Here is a 19,281-nt window from a genome sequence, read left to right as displayed (position 1 = left end):
TGTTTTATGTTTTTGTAAATTGCATATCTGTTGGGTTTTGTATATTTTCACCATTTTCTAATCAAACAATAATTCTATATACATTTTTCATTGTTTTTGTGTAACATTTCAGCACTTACTATCCCGGGTTTGTGTTGAAATTGTTACATTTTAATAGTGATGTCATGTTCTGTGCCAAGGCTTTGGAAGTGGGAAGAACTCCTTTAACTTTCATAAAAGGAGCATGAAGTGTGTGATGTATGTAATGTTAGAAATGTTGTGTAGGCCCACCTCTGGGAGATAGTGGGGCAATACAGGGTAGATTGAGAGCCCTATTAAGGTTGTGGCATTTTGCTGCTCAGGAGAAGGAAGAGAAGCCATGCTGCCACAAACACGTGAGTTTCATTTTGTATGAGTAGATTTAGTTATTTACTCAAGTTTTCTCTTGATAGTTTCAAGTTAGTTTTTCTCATTTTATACCTTGATTTAGCACAGTGTAAATAAATACACACTCGTTGGAATTCAAGAAGTCTGCCTTCCTATCCTTTTTCTGACCCTCTGGCTATGCTACAACACAGTGTGTTTACATTAAACAATACAGAGTTTTTTGTCTCTTGGAAAAAATAAAAATTTTCAAAAGATTTAGAAGGCATGACCTCAGTGGCATTAATGGCAGCTATGGCCCTGATTGTTGTGCGTAACTGGACATCCCATCCTGTAAAACATGGAATCAGGGCTCATCCCAAACTCAGATTCTGGAGATCTTATGGTCAGTTTACCCACCCGTTACAATTCAATTCAATTCAATTTTATTTATAGTATCAAATCATAACAAGAGTTATCTCAAGACACTTTACAGATAGAGTAGGTCTAGACCACACTCTATAATTTACAAAGACCCAACAATTCCAGTAATTCCCACAAGAGCAAGCATTTAGTGTGACGGTGGCGAGGAAACTCCCTTTTAGGGAGAAACCTGGGACAGACCCAGGCTCTTGGTAGGCGGTGTCTGACGGTGCCGGCTGGGGGTGTGATGAACAGTGGCAATTATAGTCACAATAAAGATAACTGAACTATGACTAGAAACAGTAATTGTAGTAGTTCATTACATAGCAGGGCACTGCAGGGCGTTACAGGACGTAGCATGGCACAGCAGAGCATAGCAGGGCGTAGCAGGACGTAGCCGGACGTAGCAGGACATAACGGGGCGTAGCAGGGCGTGCAGCAGGACCACGGCGACAGCTGCAACCATGATTTTTTTTAATTCAATGAAACATGCTGGGCGAAAAAAACAAAACATAAAGAGTCCGGGGAATAAGCTCCCCGGGGAGCTTTATGTTTTTTTTTTTTCTGGCCAGAGCTAGGTCAGTAACAAGAATTTCTGGGACATGGATGCACACAGAGGGAAAGAGAGTCGGGAAGTCCCCCGGCAGTCTAAAACTATAACAGCATAACTAAGAGAGACAGGTTAAGGAGAGGAGCCTGGTCGGGCTAGAACTCTCCCCAACCGGATCGGGCTGTACTGGCCTGTCTCCCCTTACTTTGATTGTATCATTGATTATCTGGTAGATGAATCTGACGACTATGACGAGAAGCAGGTGGGCCGGGCTAGGTGGACGCCTTACACCCATAGACTGTAAAAAATAAGCTTCCTGGTCTAAAAAGTCAATGCGGAAGTGCCTTAAACATGCATTCTATTAATCTGTTAATTTCCAGCAGGGATTCATCAATCCTAAGAACACAGGTGCGAACAATTCTGTTGTTGTCATGAATCCGATGTAGACTTTTCTTAGGAAGTTTATTAACAACAAAGGTAAGAAAATTCTTAGGAAGATATTGGTGAATGAGGCCCATTGTTCTTGCCTGCCACATGCTAGATCTCCATGTTATATGGTTGTCACTCTTGCCCCCACCGAAACACCCTAGCATTGACACTTGGGATTCTAACTAGGAAGACCAAAGGAACTGTTTCCCAGGTCGATGGAGGAGTCCTCTTCGCTCTCCAGCTCTGCAGGCTCATGGACCACATAATGCTTCTGTCCTCCCATTTTTGCCTGGGCACGGGTGACCACACATGCAGTGAAGACCTGTCTGAGCTCAGGTGTGTGCAATGGCTGCTCAGATCCATCTAGATCTACCTTTTTCCCCAGCCACATCATTTCCCCTAACAAGATCAATTACTTTAAAGGCAAATTTATTTATAGAGCACCTTCTCAGAGATCATTCAAAGTGCTTTACAGCCAAAAAGCAACAACAAATATACACTGAGATACATGAAAAGACAACACATTTTTATAAATGTACGACAAAGTTTTAAACTAAAATAATTAAATAATTAAAAGTACCATCAGATGAGACTAATTAAAAGCTCTGGAGAAGAGACCAGTACCTGCTGATCTGAGAGACCTACCCAGCTCATACTCAATAAACATATCTGCAATATATTTAGGGCCCGGTCATTGAAAGACTTATAGGCAAATAGATGGGCCTTGAAATTGATTCTAAATGCAACAGGAGAGACTTTGTTGCAGATATGCAAGATTTATTTGCAAGTTACATATGCAAAATATGAATTGTACATAGTCTTTGGAGATTAGACACCATGGTATAAAATGTAGATATATTTTAAAGGGTTTAGGAAAACCCGAACATATCCCCGATGGAGTCCAGACACTGGTGGTGGTGGTGAAATGGGCACGAAGACCAGAACTGAGGAGTCGAAGGGAGCGGTCAGCCGGAAGAAAACCGAGAGTGCCGTGTGAAGATGCCTGGAGGTGGAAGGGGAGGAGGAGGGTCGCACTCTTGCCTGAAATGACAACTGACGCCGACAGAGGAGAAGAGAAGATTTATTTGTAAGTTACATATGCAAAATATGAATTGTACATCATATAAAATGTAGATATATTTTAAAGGGTTTACCCGAACATATCTCACAAAAACTTAAAGTGAGCTACGTGATTTTTTTTCCGTACAATGATACAAAAATAAATATAGTAATTAAAGCAGGTGTAGTAATACATATAAACAGAAATTAAATCTAAGCCCAACAGCCGGTGGCAAAATAACTCTCGTCAAAAAACAAAAACCGGTGGCAAATGAAAACTCGGCAATTCAGGCCGACAGCCACAGTAACCTCGGCAATTCAGGCCGGAAGCAACATGAAACCTCGGCAATTCAGGCCGGAAAAACACAAAACCTCTGTCATTTAGACAGGTGGCAAAATAAGAAAGACAAAATGAATCTCGGCAATTTGGGCAGGCAGCAACAACCTTGGCAATTCAGGCCGGTAGGAAGCAACATTATTACCCTACCCATATATACACATATATACATATTATGATTGATAGACGACAAATCAAATTATTCTGTAATATGTGCAATAATTATTGAGGCACTGAAAAATGGGACCGCCTCATACTGCGTTGCACAGAGTTGACAGACTGACAGAGTTTCTCTTTGTAGATCTCATGATCATTCCGTGTTTTCGTTTTTCTCCATCTTCGTTCTGCCTTCCTGCATTCTTTCTTCTGATTAGCTAATATCAAGGCATTCCTCCATGGGGTTTTCTGTTCACCAGACCTCATTTTAGTCTTCACAGGTGCTATGGCATCAAGTACCCCGAGTATTTTGGAATTGAACTGTTTGAGATTATCATCTACAGACCCTGCCACTGTGATTCATTTATTAGATACCGATTCCATAAAAGTAACACTGGTATTGTCAGTAATATACCTTTTTTTGACTGGAGGAACCAATGCATCAAAGAAAATGCAGTAGTGGTCAGACAGAGGTAGATGCTTAACATTAACAGCATCAATACTAAGACCCTTACTAATCACCAGATCTAGTGTATGGCCTTTCGTGTGAGTAGGGCCAGTTAAGGCTCTGACACACCAACCCAATAATCGGCCGTCGGACAGTCTGGCGAGGTCGGTGACTCGAGTCTGTTTGGTGTGTTTCGTGCCGTCATCAGTCGGAGGAGCCGTCGGCATCCATTTTGGCCGATTTCTGTTAAAAGCAAACCAGAATGGCTTGAAACAGTATGACATTTGTAAGTAATTGGGTGTAAATTGGATAAATTAGCTGTGTTAGGGAGAGAGAGAGAGAGAGAGAGAGACTTTGTATGGTCTATTATTGATTATAACTGGAATGATGGAGCTGCTCTGTGAGCTAACAGAGTTATTTGAGCAGTAGGGGGAGATGTTGGAACAAAGTGGAGGTGGCAAAGAATAGACATCAGTGACCGAATTCAAAGACATATGGGGACATACATACTCATGAGGTTGGTGATTAAAGAGCAAGGTGATGAGGAAGAGTTGGTTGCAACTGACAAGTGTGGCCTGCAGGGGATCTCTTTAAGAACTATCAGGTCTAGAACTTTAGCCCAGATGTCTGCAACACTGGCTCTGGGAAAGCAATGTGTGACAGCATTGATAAACCATATACCCCGGGTGATGGAGTCATCAATAATTATTGTGGTAGGGGGGAAGAGAAATGGGTGAGTCAGTATCAGTTTCAGAGGGACGTGGACAAGGAAAAGGAGATTGCCTACTTGGTAGGGACGTTTGTCTTTGAAGTACTGTCTCATTTGACTGGTCCAGGCAGTGAAGGCCACCAGAGTGTCTGGTCACCACATCCTTCAAAGATTTTCGCCTGTGATGACAGCTGGTGAGCAGGGAGCATAGCGGGGCGAGCCAGGGCACCACCGGACAACCAAGGGGAGGAGAGGCTCTGCACCCATGCTATCTCTACATAACCAGACACCAACTCAGATCTTGAGAGGATACAATGAAGAGGCACAGCCTAATCATCTCCAGCTACCCCTCGTATTATGGTAAACCTCCCAGTGAAGCTGGACTTCAGCAGTTCCATCACCCCTTTCCGGGAACAGATCTTGTTTTCCCCCAGTGTCTCTAAGTATGGTACCTGGCGCATGCAGAATTTTCGCCTATTCAGAAATTGCCCCTTTTGAAGTGAAACCCTCATAACCGTGAAGCTCATCTTCAACCACCTGTCCTACTGACACTAACCCCACTGGCTTAGCTGAACCCTGCGTGCCATCAAAGCTTGGACACTGACTTTTCTTATGGACCAACCCGCAACACCAGTAGCATCGTAGCTCTGACTTTGGAGTGGGATTGCGACCTGAGGGTGGACCTGAACTTCCTAAGTGGGGATGGCACACTGCTCCACTCTTACCAGGCTTCTACTGTTGGTGTTCTCCTCCAGGCTCCTCGTCATGAACACTCCTCATTTATATTGTCACCAAAGATGACAAAGGCATAAAAGAGTGGTGTATGTATTGCTGAGATGAACACATTTAGAGAGCACTAAATGCAATTCATGTGCGTAATATACAACATACTGATTTAGGAACATCAACATCTATCCTACATGTACATTATAAAATGCATATACAACAACTTACCACGATACAAAAAGTTACACTATCTTAAAAGGAAACTGAATTAAAAAAAATCAGAACTCTTATATTTTGATCTTACAACAAGCCTTAATAAGAAGTACTATTGCCATTTCATGTTACACAAACTCAACCCTCCCACTGTGGGGCATGTGATGCCACTATTTACCTGTACTAATACCTACACAAATACGTTCAAGTGTCTGCACTTTATTTTCATTTGACCCCAAGGCACAGTGTGTAAACCTCTCAAAATGTTCTCTCTATAATCAAGCATTTTCGCTCTCTATGTGCCATAGCAGGCTTGGTTTCATGATGCTGTCCAGACTGTTATACATTGACTGGTTAAACCTTCAAAACATATATGAGTCTCTCTGGCTAGATATTCCATGCTTATCGCCTTGTTTTAAAAAAAAAAAACCTTTTTTTATTCTTAATTCATCACATACACACAATACAATGTAGTGAAATTTGATTACTGCATTTAACCCATCCTAACACCGCCTTCACACTGGCACTTGAAGTCAGCTCTGTAATACGCAATGCGCCCCCAGTGGACGTCGTACTACACCGTTGAAAGCGTCGGAAGCGAGTAGAAAAAAAATGGCGGAAAGACTAGAACGAATCATTCTGTCAGTGTCCGAATGTCCAATTCTCTATGAACTCTCATCTGAGGGCTATAGAGATATAAACAGAAAGGCTGCAGCGTGGAGAAAAGTTGGCCAGGATGTTGGTTAAATGTGATATAGTGGTATAATGTCAATAGTTCGATGTCTGTTGCTAATCAACTTAGCCATAGCCGGTATCCTATGCATTGTTTCTGCACAGACTTTTCTCATACTCAATACATACTCATACAAAATGAATCGATTACATGACAACATATCATTATGAAATCATTATTTTTTTGATTAAAAGTTAAGAATTCAGATTTGTTTAGCAGTACCATAGCAACGCTAACTTCCGCTCGGATTGTTGGATAGGAAACGTCCGTTGCCTGTCGTATGAGTTCAACTTTTTTAATGCATCCGGATGACCAACGGACCCGATTTTTTATGCACCACACTCGTTCGCATCGGTTCGGACCCATTCGCATGCGGCCTGCGAATCTAGGAAATGAATGACTTCTGGTCGTTTCGCAGCCGTGTCTACTGTGCCAATGTGAAGGCGGCATAATTATTAGGAACAGTGGACATACAGAATCCTGGATGCAACTTGGGGTTCAGTGTCTTGCTCAGTAACACGTTGACATGTGGCTGGAGAGGCCTGGGAATCGGACAGCCAAGCTTGTCGTTGAAGGGCGACCACAGTGGGATCAACAGCACCAGTAACCATTTCATTACAAGGTGATTCAGCGTTAACATTTATATTTAGTTTAATGGACGGATGCTATCAATCCTGACAGCCATCAGTCTGAAAACAAGCTTTGAATCACTGGATGACTCATTTCAGCAGCCTGGTGAGGAAGATGTCAGCGATGATTCCAGCGACGAGGATGATGACCATGAGCAGCAATATGAGGCCACGCCGTAAAACCAGCTGGGTTATTGACAGAACATTTCCCACTGTAGTGGTAGTGGATTTATTCTGGTCAGCAATATGCGCCTCCTGATATGCGTGGTCCACCTCAGCAATCTCACCACTAGATGCAGTAGCGCTGACCTGGTACTGGTTCTGATTTGAGTCTGGAGGTTTGGAGAGAACCTTTAGTTTAAACAACATACTGTCACATGAGAATGTTTCATTTAGGGTGTTGGAGCTTACCTGTATTTTCCATCCCAACCATCTCATTTTCTTCTTTGATCTGGACTCCTGCTCTCACAACAGCCTGATCAGAGACATTAAAAACACTTGTTAATAGCAGGTTTTAACTTGAAACTCATCTCGAGACACAGTAAGGTAACACTTTATTTAAAAGGGTGTGCATAAAAGGAGTCTTTTTGACTGTTATGACAACTTGACATTAAGCAAGACATCACCTGTCAATCTCTTTTTTATGGCAATTTGAAATAAACCTAGACAACATAACATGTCACAAACATGTCATGGCAGGCCTAATTATCAAACTTTAAAAAACCTATTTAGCTTTATATGTTAATATAACATTAAACTCATTGGGCCCTATCTTGCACTCAGCGCAATTGCCTTTGTACACCGAAGCACGTATCATTCCTATTTTGCGACAGATTTGCCATCCACAGACGCATGTCGGTGAATTAGGGATGGTTCAGCTAAAAGAGGCGGCGTGTTCAGGCACAAATGTTCCCTGGTGCTATTTTGCAGTTTCAGAAAACAATTCCGCCACCGACCAGGAAAAACCTAGTCTAAAGTCAGTGGTGCGTTATTCAGATGCTATTTTAGGGGCACATGCTTGGCCATAATGTAGCATGTGCACAACACTCCGGCGGGATCTGGTCCGGGAGTGACAATGCGCGATGCTCTCATGGTGGAGCGGGTGGACGGAGATGGAGTGGGGGGAGGAGGAAGGGGCACAACAGGAGCAGGTGGTGCGTTTGGAGGCCCACGCTCCATGGCTGCAGCAATCCTCTCCAGACTTGAGGAGATGCGCCCAAGAGGCCGCAGCAACATCGCCACCTGGTCAAGACGGGCATTTACTTTGCCGCATCTTGGACAGCTCCCGCTGGCGTGCGCCAGGCAAATCCGCCGTCATAATAGCAATCCGCCATGGAACAAGCGCGCCTGCTCTTAAAAGGAATGTGAGATGACGCTCTGATTGGTTTATTGCACGTTACGCCCAAACCACACCTAGCTACTTCAGACCAACCCATTTTAGATTTGCGTCGGGCGCAAGAGTCATTTATCCCGCCGGTATAATAGCAACAGCAGCCGAGATCCGGACACAAAGTTACTTGCGTTTCACGTTTGATACTTTCGTTTCAGATCGTTAAAATAGGGCCCATTAAGTGGTTGGTTTTTACATTGGCTGTCAGGAGACAATTATAATTGTGTCATGATGATTTTTCCTAAACCTAACCTCAAGTAAAGTAAAACAATTTGGATTTGTCATGAAGTTTAATTTCACCATTGAATGCTTTTCTAACGGTGTCATGAATAATTCCCTTGACCTCAAATAAAGGGGAACCATTTGGACTTGTCATTAAGAGGTCATAAAAGTTATAAGATCAGTTTGCACTACTTGTTGCTAAAGTAACCGCCACCTGTAGTTAGCTGCCGTTAGCTAGTTAGCTTGTTTGACAACAAGTAGCGTTAGCTTATACCTAGTATATATCCTTGACATTCCACTTCCGGGATTGCTCTGGTGCTGCAGGAAATTCTGCCGGATGCATATATTTTTCGCTGATTTACGTTTCCTTCCGCTTTCTTTTGTGACTGAATTTTGTGACTGAATTCTCCGGTGGATTTCTGAGGACTATGGTTAACAGCTCCTCAGATCTCTGCAGGGTAAATCCAGACAGCTAGCCAGACTATCTGTCCAATCTGAGTTTTCTCTCACACAACATTTTGAAGCGGCTCTGTCTGGTGCATAGCAGCTCCCATGACAATTGTGATTGGTTTAAAGACATGCCAATAAACCAGAGCATGTTTTTCTCCCATCCTGGAATGCTGTGTGGACTAGCCAGACCCTTCTCCACTCCACAGCGTGTGGATAGTCTGGCAAAGCAAGACTAGCCTATACCTAACGTTACTTGTCCAAAACTCATTAAATCACCTGGTAGTGCATTAACTGTCGTCAAACTGGTCTTTTTAACTTTTATGACATCTTAATGACAAGTCCAAATGGTTCCACTTTACTTGTGGTCAAGGGAATTATTCATCACACAATTATAATGGTTTCATGACAACCAAGGTAAAAACCAACCACTTAATGACTGAAATGAATGAATGAAAAATAGCTTTTTAACGTTTGATAATTAGGCCTGCCATAACATATACATATACATGTATTTAAAAAATCAAAATTCCAAATGCCATCAGTATCCTCAACCAAACCAAGTGACAACATCAAACTGAACTGCTATTTTAATGCATTTAAGCATATTTATTCTTTTTTATCCTGATATTTTCTTTTCTTTCATTTCATCTTTTTATACTCCACTTACTATGTCTGAGATGTTGTCTGTATGTTTCTCTGTCTTGTATGTCTGGTGAGCCAAAGAAAAATTTCCACCTGGAAGATTTATTCTATTCTATTCTATATTTATGACACATATATTGTTGTCTTTGTTAAAGTCAAGTTGTCATAACAAACAATGCTAACTTAGCATTAAAAGTTTCCTAATGTACAGAATGACATTTAATGACAACAGTCATGAACCTTCAAAAGACTCCTTCATGTTCATGACAGGTGTCATGTCAGTCTTATGCACACCCCTTCAAATACAAAATGTTACCCAAAGGAAACAATCACATTTTGATTGGTCAAGGGATACGGTCGGTAGGTAGGTAGGTAGGTATGTACGCACCTCTTCAGCAGCCTTCTTCCAATCGAGCTTGCACACAAATGTAGCATAGAAAATCAACTGCATAAACACACAAATGCAAAGTCCTGTCCACAGTCCTTTTACAGAGACGAGAGAAGAGTTTTAATGGCTTTCCTGAAAGTTACTTGACAAGCAGGAGATAATACAGCAGTAATTACAGAACTGTACATTAATGGTCGGGTCTTACCTACAATGCCCATGTTTGCTGCAAACATTAGGGACACACCAATAGGGAAACCAATGAAGTAGTATCCCACCAGGTTACACAGAGCACCAATCAACTGTTTCCCTGCTCCTCTGAGAACCCCTCCAGCCACACCCTGCCCAAATCAAGTTTGTCAAATCACATTATGTATGTGTTAATATTGGGTCTGAATTCCTGATTACTTGCATGAGGTTGTTTCTCACCGCAACAGCATCAGCAAGATGCAATAAGCCCAATATGATCATGACGTCAGCAACCCTCTGTAAAATGTCTCTAAAAAAATGCAGGTAGAGATTATTGATGGACTTAAAAAAAGAGGGACATCATCTCAATTAACAGTGAGGCGGCCCATGTGCGCTCTGAATTAACGGACCCATTCCAAGTTCGGACAAGGCGCTGAAGTAGCATGCAAAAGACTTTGAGAAACATGTTCATGATTCAACAAGGAAATCCTGCTAGACGCTCCCGATTAGCCAAAAGACGGAGCTGATTGAAGAACCAGTGCCAACACGCGGTCGTCACTCTACCGCACTTTGAAGCTTCGCCTGCTGCCGCAGAGAAAGAAACAGAAACGGCACAGCCGCGCCACGGGAGATAACCAGCTGATGAAACCAAGTTCCATTCATTCATTTATTGTCAATGGAAGTTGGCTTCTCTCAGCTGCACAAAGCGGCAAATCTGTTCGAACAGAGCGTCAAGCAGAAAGTTGAAAGTAGGTCAACTTTATGGTAATGAGCTATGACGTGGTTCAGTGGCAACCAATCGGAATGTAGACGTCCTTCGCGCTGGCTAAAAATGAATAACTGTCAGTGCAAGAAATTAGAAGACTTTACTTACTGCTCTGATGTGAAGATGTATCCAATGACATTTCTGGCGAGGCTGATGCTGGATCCAACAAAACATGCAACTATGACTGCCATGAAAAAAACACCAAAAAGCCGTTGTTCATAAATTGTACACTGAACAATTTGTGCGTTAGAAATAATTTCCGTAGTAATAATTTACATATTAAAATCACCAGGGGGAAAAGTAAACATAAGAAAGGGTTCAAGTCTAAGAAGTAATTCAATGCTCAAAACTGTGGTTTATACAATAATTGCAATGATTCTTTTACATATGAAGTGTGACTATTGATGCTGCCATTTGTGGGTTGAACTTTTCTCTGATTCAAACTGAGAGATATTTTGTAATGGGTCAAAAGTTCAATTCAAGTCTTTGAAATAAACTTCAGATAAAACATCAATTCAAACAAAATGTATTTGATGTCAGTCCAGGCTACACACAGCTGATATTTACAGCAGGAGTGGTGATAAGGCCAAGAAAACAGCAGTGGAACGTAATGACTCAGACCACTGCCTGATCACTGCATCAACAAGTCACTATAACTTTTTCTTCACTGTGATGCTGTATGGCTTTTAGATTAATAGCACCAGTTACTATAAACACTATTTTCAGGTGACTGGCATGCAGTTCTAATGCATGACTATGTATTTGTATTTTCAATTTCCAATACCTGTTTTCATGTTGTCTGTGTTGCTGTTAGTTTTATGAGGAAATTTAAATCAGTCCTCAAAAATATAATAACAATAACTTATAAAAATAACTTATATACAATATTTCACCAGTAAATTGCTGTTGAACAGATGAGAAAAGGGTATTTTTCAATAACTTTGAATGCACCACAAGGTTTACCAGTTTCAGAAATGCACCGTCTGTATTGTTTTTCCCACGACCTTCCACTTCCGGGATTGCTCCGGTGCCGCCGGGAATTCCGCCGTATGTCCTTTTTTTCAACCGGATTTCCGTTGTGTTGTCATTGTAAACTCCGGTGGATTTCTAAGGACTATGGTTAACTGCTCCTCAGATCTCTGCAGGGTAAATCCAGACAGCTAGCTAGACTATCTGTCCAATCTGAGTTTTCTGTTGCACGACTAAAACTATTTTTGAACGTACACACGTTCCACCAAAACAACTTCCTTCCTGAGGCTATTTTGCAGCGGCACCGTGGCTCCGTGCAGTGCTTAGCACCGCCCAAGACGATTGTGATTGGTTTTAAGAAATGCTGTTCAAGTGAACATAACATAACACACGTGAAACTTCGCAATTAATTCGCGGTTCACATGCATTCCAAACCGTGAGTGTTTATCCGTATGGACCATGGATCAACTATGGCCCGTTAAAACACCAATTCTTAATACAAAACTACTACTATCACTCAAGTGAAAAGGTGTTTCAGTTATCATGTACAGTATGCATGGGGTCTTACATGCACAAATGATGGGGACTTTGGAAGACAGTTTGGCCTGCTCTATGTTTCCTGCACCAAGAGCATTTCCAACCCTTACACTGGCAGCAGCAGCAAATCCAAGTGGGAACTATAGGAAGAAATAGAGCAGTTATTATCAAAAGTGTATTAGTGCTAGTACCATTATTTTACTAGAGCTATGACCAGTACACAAACAGAGGGTTACCATGTAAGCTAAGGCCATCAGCTCATAAGCTATAGAATGAGCTCCCAGCTCAGTCTCACTGATCACTCCGGCCAGGAATCCACCTATTTCAAATAGCCACCACTCCAGACAAAGCATGAGCATACTGGGGATGGCCAGCCGGACAAAGGGTCCCCACTCCTGCAGACAGTCCAGTGTCCAACCTGTGGGTCAGAGGTCTTTACGTTAAGCTACAGGTTATCTTTTCATTTCTCCTCTCATGTTAGAGCAAACTCCTGCTATGCTAAAATCTCAATACAGAAAAGGATGGACATATGTTGATGCAAGATTTATGCTTAGAAATATTGTATCGTATAAGATTATTATTTGAAATTATTCAAATGCTCTTCCAGGTGTATTTTAGAAGTCATAAAGTGGGCTTCAAATTTAATAGAGCACAGGTTAAAATTCAGTCAATACATAAATACATGTGCATGTTTTGTTGAGGTCAGAAAAAGGCCAGGATGACTGCACAACTGGCAAATTATTGCTAGTCTTATACAACAGCCTTCTGACAAATTATGTCACACTGTAAACTCTCCTCTAAACAACATTACACAGTTATAGAGTGTAACTAATCTAGTTAAACATTAAAAACTGGAATGTTCAACAACAGACAACCTATTTAGAAGTTCTGAAAGACCAGAGACTTGAATGATGAAAGAGGATGAAATTACTGGATAGAATAAGACAATGACTGCAGTCAACCCCATAAGGAGAAAATAAAATATATTTAATCAATTTCATGTATTTTGTGGTCAAACATCTCAAAAACAATGAGAAAACAACTGACCTCCCCATGTGGCCTTGTGCAGACCCCTGCAGCAGATGTACGCGAATAAGATAACAGCCAGCAAATACTGTGAGATAGCATTGGCTGCAGCAGATCCACTTAAAGAAAAACAAAAAAACAGCACATTTAGAGCAAAGAACAAACAGTACAAAGCAGTTATATTCACATTTTGTGGACATCTGTTCATGGTTATGAAACTACACTTCATATATATTTTGGATCCAGATGATCATTAAGATTAATAAACAAAAGATATTACTGAATATGATACAACAAGTAGATCCGACCAGGCAATCTGATTGGTCAACTAGGTGTCACCTGCCACAGTGTCACCCGCCACGGTGTCACCCGCCACGGTGTCACGGTGTCATGTGAGGTTGATTGTTTTTTAATGACATAATTGAATGTTATAATGTGCTAATAATTACTAAGCTCCGCTACAAAATACTAATGCTGGAAAACTCACGCAACGCCCATATCCAGACAGTAGAGGAAGAGGTAGTTGATGATTGCATTGAGGATATTTGCGATCACTCCTGTCACAACCTGAGGCCATATAATTCCCTGTAAACAACAGCACCTGGTATCAATATCAGTTTTAATAACTATGGTTCAGCCATAAACTTTAACATTTAGTGTAGTTTGCATTGCTGTACCTGGTTTTGAAGATACCTCCCTTGCAGCTGGTACATAAAGGCAGCCTGAAAATGAAAACAGAAAAATAAATCAGTGTTACTTTGGCATAGTGTTGGCAAATTTGAGCTTGAGACTAATGATCATGCAGAAATTGAAAACCTCTGTATGTTTTGTATTATATCGTCATACAGAGGGTTTGGAATGCACCAAACTCACCGGCAGAGCAGGCATGAAGATCTTCACATACAGCTGGGCGATACTTGAGGCAGAAAGATAACAAACAAATGTGCATTTAATTGTGGGCTTAAAACATATCACTGTAAATATAATGGATATATGAAATTAGAGTCACAAAGTTTATTCGATTAATCATTTAGTCAATTTATAGGCTAAATGAATCGCCAACTATTTTGATAATCGCTTAACTGGTTTGAGTAATTTTTTTTCTGTCTAAGATGATATAATTTGGGGTTTTTATGGCCTTTAATTGACAGGACAGCTTGCAGACAGGAAAGGGGAGAGAGAGGGGGGACGACATGCAGCAAAGGGCAGCGGATCGGATTCGACCCATGCTGCTGCTAAGGCCTCAGCCTAAATGGGGCACACACTCTACTGGGTGAGCTAGAGGTTACCCTGGTTTGAGTCATTTTTTTTTTTAAATGTCAAAATTCTCTAATTCCAGCTTCTTTAAATCAGGGTTTTCCGTTTTGCATATGGAAAGTTTTGGCGTGCTGCAAAGAGGTTTTTTGCCAGAGCCAACAACTTCTGGGATTGTTCAGGGGCCGCCGGAAATTCCACTCTGCAGGGTAAATCCAGACAGCTAGCTAGACTATCTGTCCAATCTGAATTTTCTGTTGCACGACTAAAACAACCTTTGAACGTACACATGTTCCACCAAAACAAGTTCCTTCCCAAGGCTATATTTTGCAGTGGCACCGTGGCTCCGTCCGGCGCATAAACCAAGACGATTGTGATTGGTTTAAAGAAATGCCAAAAAACCAGAGCATGTTTTTCTCCCATCCCGGACTGCTGTGTGGACTCGCCAGACCCTCCTTCGCAGTGCTGTGGAGGAAGGTCTGGCATTGCGAGACTAGGGTGTACAGGACTCGGTGACCATGCTGCCCCAGGGGCCAGCAGCACAGCGAGAAGCTGCGCGCGGTGGGCTGCACTGCCGTCTGATGGCGTCAGTATTACATTGAGACAGTTTCATAACTGGTAAAAAACATCTTGTAGTTGCGTTAAATAGTAGTCCAATTCCACAGTTGGTACAGTTGGTTTTAAAAACTGCAACTGATGAGAACTCTACAGGAGTAGGCATAAAAACCACAGTTGCGCTATTTGTGCTTTTTATTGCTGTCAGGGGGTAATGACCATTTCAAACAATGTATAGAAAGTGTATATTGGTAATAGATACCAGGCCCGCCTTTAAAAAATGACTGACCTGGCAACCTCTGGGCTCTGTTTGACAGCCAGTAGGAGAGGTTCAGTGTTGATGAGGATAGCCCAGCAGGGGAAACAGGCCAGCAGCAGAATCAGAACCCCCCTCTGGAGAATCACACCCACACGCTTCAAGTTACCGCTCCCATATGTCTGCATGAAACAGGAAGACAGATACTTACATAAGTAGAGATGCCATACACCAAATCACGCCAATAACCAAAGAAAACTAACATGATACAAAAGCTCCTTGTTGAGTTGTTTTAAAGGGGACCCCAGGACTACCTGGGAACGCAGCAGTAGCAGTTGTGTTTGTCTTGGTTAGATAAAGGAAGTGAAAGAACAACCTCTGGTGAGAACACTACCTGAGATATGAGGGTATCACAAGTTAACGACAAACCAGCGCCAATGGAAAGGCCGGTGACATTAACCACCTGCAAAAAAGAAAGAAAGAAAAAAAAACAATTAAGAGAAAAACATAAACATTAAAAGATAGATAAATCAGATGGCAGGCTGGGATACCAGTTCAAACCCAGATAGGATTAGAGAAAGCCTCCTCACCGAAATTGATAACGCCACTGCTGCAAGTTCAGTTTTCCCCAGGTGACCACAGAACACAGTGCTGACGAAACTGATCATAAAGACCATCAACTGGGAAATGATCTGGAGTACAAACACAAATATCAGTCCTCATTTTCATGTTAATACACAAGGCAGATATTTCATACAAAATAAATACAAACATGAGGCATTATAGATATTTTCAGTGAGTGCAAGACCTAATGGATATCATAAGCCTTACTATATAAATAAATACCATGCAATGGTTGCACGTAGGCATGCACTGGGACTCTCTGACCACGTCATGGTCCACCTGATCCCCGCGTACAGGCAGAAACTAAAGCTCTGCAAACCTGTAGTGAGGACATCAAAGAAGTGGACCAGTGAGGCTGTGGAGGATCTCCAGACGTGTTTGGACTCTACTGACTGGGATGTGTTCAGGACTGCTACCAACAGTCCTGCTTCCCGTTTCCGCCATTGAAAAAAATAGAGTGGTGTCTTCAATACCATCCCCCGGCTCTGCTTCAGGAGAAGCTCTCCCAGCTTGGTGTGCCTGACTCCACCTGTAGGTGGATCACTGACTTCCTGTCTGACAGGAAGCAGCATGTGAAGCTGGGGGAACAAGTCTCCGACTCACAGACCATCAGCACCGGATCCCCTCAGGGCTGTGTTATTTCTCCTCTGCTCTTCTCCCTGTACACCAACAGTTGCACCTCCAGTCACCAGTCTGTCAAGCTTCTGAAGTTCGCGGACGACATCATCGGACTCATCTCCGATGGTGATGAGTCCGCCTACAGGTGGGAGGCTGACCACCTGGTGACCTGGTGCAATCAAAGCAACCTAGAGCTCAACGCTGGAGATGGTTGTGGACTTCAGGAAGACCTGCCCCCATCACCCTCTGTGGCTCCACAATTGACACTGTGGAGTCTTTCCGCTTCCTGGGAACTATCATCTCCCAAGATCTCAACATCAGCTCCCTCATCAAGAAAGCACAACAGAGGATGTACTTCCTGCGGCAGCTGAAGAAATTCAACCTGCCAAAGACAATGATGGTGCACTTCTACACAGCCATCGAGTCCATCCTCACATCCTCCATCACCATCTGGTATGCTGCTGCCACTGCCAAGGACAAGGGCAGACTGCAGTGTGTCATTCAGGCTGCAGAGAAGGCAATTGGCTGCAATCTGCCGCCGCTCCAGGACCTGTACGCCACCAGGACTCTAAAGCGTGCACCCTTGCTCACGTTTGTATTTTAGGTGCATTATTTACATGCTACAGTAGTTACACTGCATTAAGATAATGTAATTAGTGGGTTTATTGTTATTATTTGCTAGCCTATACATAATTCCTATGCATTGTGTATTGTAGCCTTTACAATGTTATTTATTTACAGCATTTGACCGGCATAAAATCGGTATATGTCAGACTGACAGGCCGGTCGGTCGCTGGTCATGGCTGATTACGTGAAAATTGGCCAATTCCGGTCACCAGTCGGTCAATCGGTGCATCTCTTCTTTGTGTGAATAAGAACGATAAAAAAACAACCTGTATGCAGCACTAAAAGTAGGCTACTTTAACTTTATTGAATAGCTGAAAGCATATATATTCCCTAATAAATGTTCGCTTCATAAACTAACTTAATTAACGTACTTATGCATACACAATGCACAGAAAATGGGAGAAACGTGAACACATCCAAACAAAACTTGACCACTCAAACATCAGTTAACGTCACTGTTTCATTTCAAATTCAGTTTGGTCTTACCACTGGTCCCGCTAACTTGAAAAGTTGTACCAGCTCATGCCGGTAGTCCGGTGGGATGAAGCAACGCATGTTCTTCAGGCAGGAGCCCCGACTATCACCGGAGCCTTGAACAGAAGCAGCCGCTTTACCTACTTTCGAATCTCCTTCCACTCCCGCTGAATATTTAATTGGTGCTTTAATTGAACTGTCCATGACTGCGTTCCTCAACAAACAGACCGCTTTCCCTTTAACAGCAGTGTCTATGTGTGTTATGGGGGAAGGGTATCGCACGTGGAGTTTCCTCCTAGCCAACCAGCTTGTGCAACAGTTTTGGGGGCGTCACTGCAATTGGGTAGACCAAGCCCCCAGCAACAGTGCCATGTGTTACAGACTTTAAGATGTTAGATAGTTTAATACATAACCTGTTTAGGCTTCTTCCTACGTGACACTTCAGAGTCGGTGTCTGGCACCTTACACTTGCAGATTAATTTTCAACAGTTATGACACTTAGAAAAAGAATCACACTCACACTGGACTTAAACACAAGATGACATACAGGGCAGTCATGGAAACAAACTGATCCAACGGGGGAGATAAATGGCAGAATAGTTATCTTTACTTGTGTTAAAGTCTGAGCTTACCACTCGTGGGCTACATGCTGTCAAAGTTTTGACTTTGTTTATGGCAGTGGTTTTGTCAAAGTGCTAAGTGGGTGATCAGAATAACTGATAAAAAGTATGCTTTTCTATTTTAAACTGACATTTACAAATTCTCCGGGAACCATCACCTTATCGTGGTGGAGAGGTTTGTGTGTCTCTATGAACCTGAGGGCGGTGTTGTCTGGAGCTTTGTGCTCCTGGTAGGTTCTCCCAAGGCAAAGTGGTCTCAGGTGAGGGGCCAGACAAAGAATGGTTCAAAAACCCTATGAGTGAACGAGGTAGAGATGGAGTGACCCTGCCCAGAGGAAGCCCGGGGCCCCCGTCTGGAGCCAGGCCCAGATGGCGGGCTCGTCAGCGAGCGTCTGGTGGCCGGGTTTGCCACGGAGCCCGACCGGGCACAGCCCAAAAAAGCTACGTGGCTCCCATCTCTCCAGCCCATGGGCCCACCACCTGTGGGAGGAACCGCTGGGGTCGGGTGCGCTGCCACATGGGTGGCAGTGAAGGTCAGGGGCCTCGACGGACCAGACCCGGGCAGCAGACGCTGGCTCTGGGGACGTGGAACGTCACCTCTCTGTGGGGGAAGGAGCCGGAACTGGTGCGGGAGGTGGAGCGCTACCGGTTAGATCTGGTGGGGCTTACCTCTATGCACAGTCTCGGTTCTGGAACCATACTCCTGGATAGGGGTTGGACTCTTTTCTTCTCCGGAGTTGCCCAGGGTGTGAGGCGCCGGGCGGGTTGGGGATACTCACAAGCCCCCGGCTGAGTGCCGCTACGTTGGAGTTTACCCCAGTTGACGAGAGGGTTGCCTCCCTACGCCTGCAGGTTGTGGGGGGGAAAACTCTGACTGTTGTTTGTGCATATGCACCAAACAAGAGTTCAGAGTATTCGGCCTT

General features: G+C 43.0%; 1 protein-coding gene across 1 annotated transcript; it reads right to left on the bottom strand.

Annotated features, from left to right (window-relative positions):
• Nucleotides 1-5,595: 5,595 nt before the first annotated feature.
• On the bottom strand, nt 5,596-18,296 carry LOC120556664 (multidrug and toxin extrusion protein 1-like). The gene is made up of 16 exons (XM_039796311.1): nt 17,751-18,296; nt 15,986-16,087; nt 15,790-15,858; nt 15,429-15,577; nt 14,204-14,246; nt 14,008-14,052; nt 13,818-13,915; nt 13,352-13,449; nt 12,541-12,722; nt 12,336-12,444; nt 10,907-10,982; nt 10,273-10,342; nt 10,052-10,184; nt 9,847-9,941; nt 7,166-7,229; nt 5,596-7,086 (listed from the first exon to the last, which is right to left on the bottom strand). Exons 1-16 carry the CDS (start codon nt 17,940-17,942, stop codon nt 6,845-6,847), a joined length of 1,767 nt encoding a protein of 588 aa, XP_039652245.1. The 5' UTR covers nt 17,943-18,296; the 3' UTR covers nt 5,596-6,844.
• Between the last annotated feature and the right edge of the window lie 985 nt (nt 18,297-19,281).

This window comes from Perca fluviatilis, chromosome 1 (genome assembly GCF_010015445.1).
Source record: "Perca fluviatilis chromosome 1, GENO_Pfluv_1.0, whole genome shotgun sequence".
NCBI classification, from domain to species: domain Eukaryota; kingdom Metazoa; phylum Chordata; class Actinopteri; order Perciformes; family Percidae; genus Perca; species Perca fluviatilis.
This window is presented reverse-complemented; position numbering and strand designations above follow the sequence as displayed.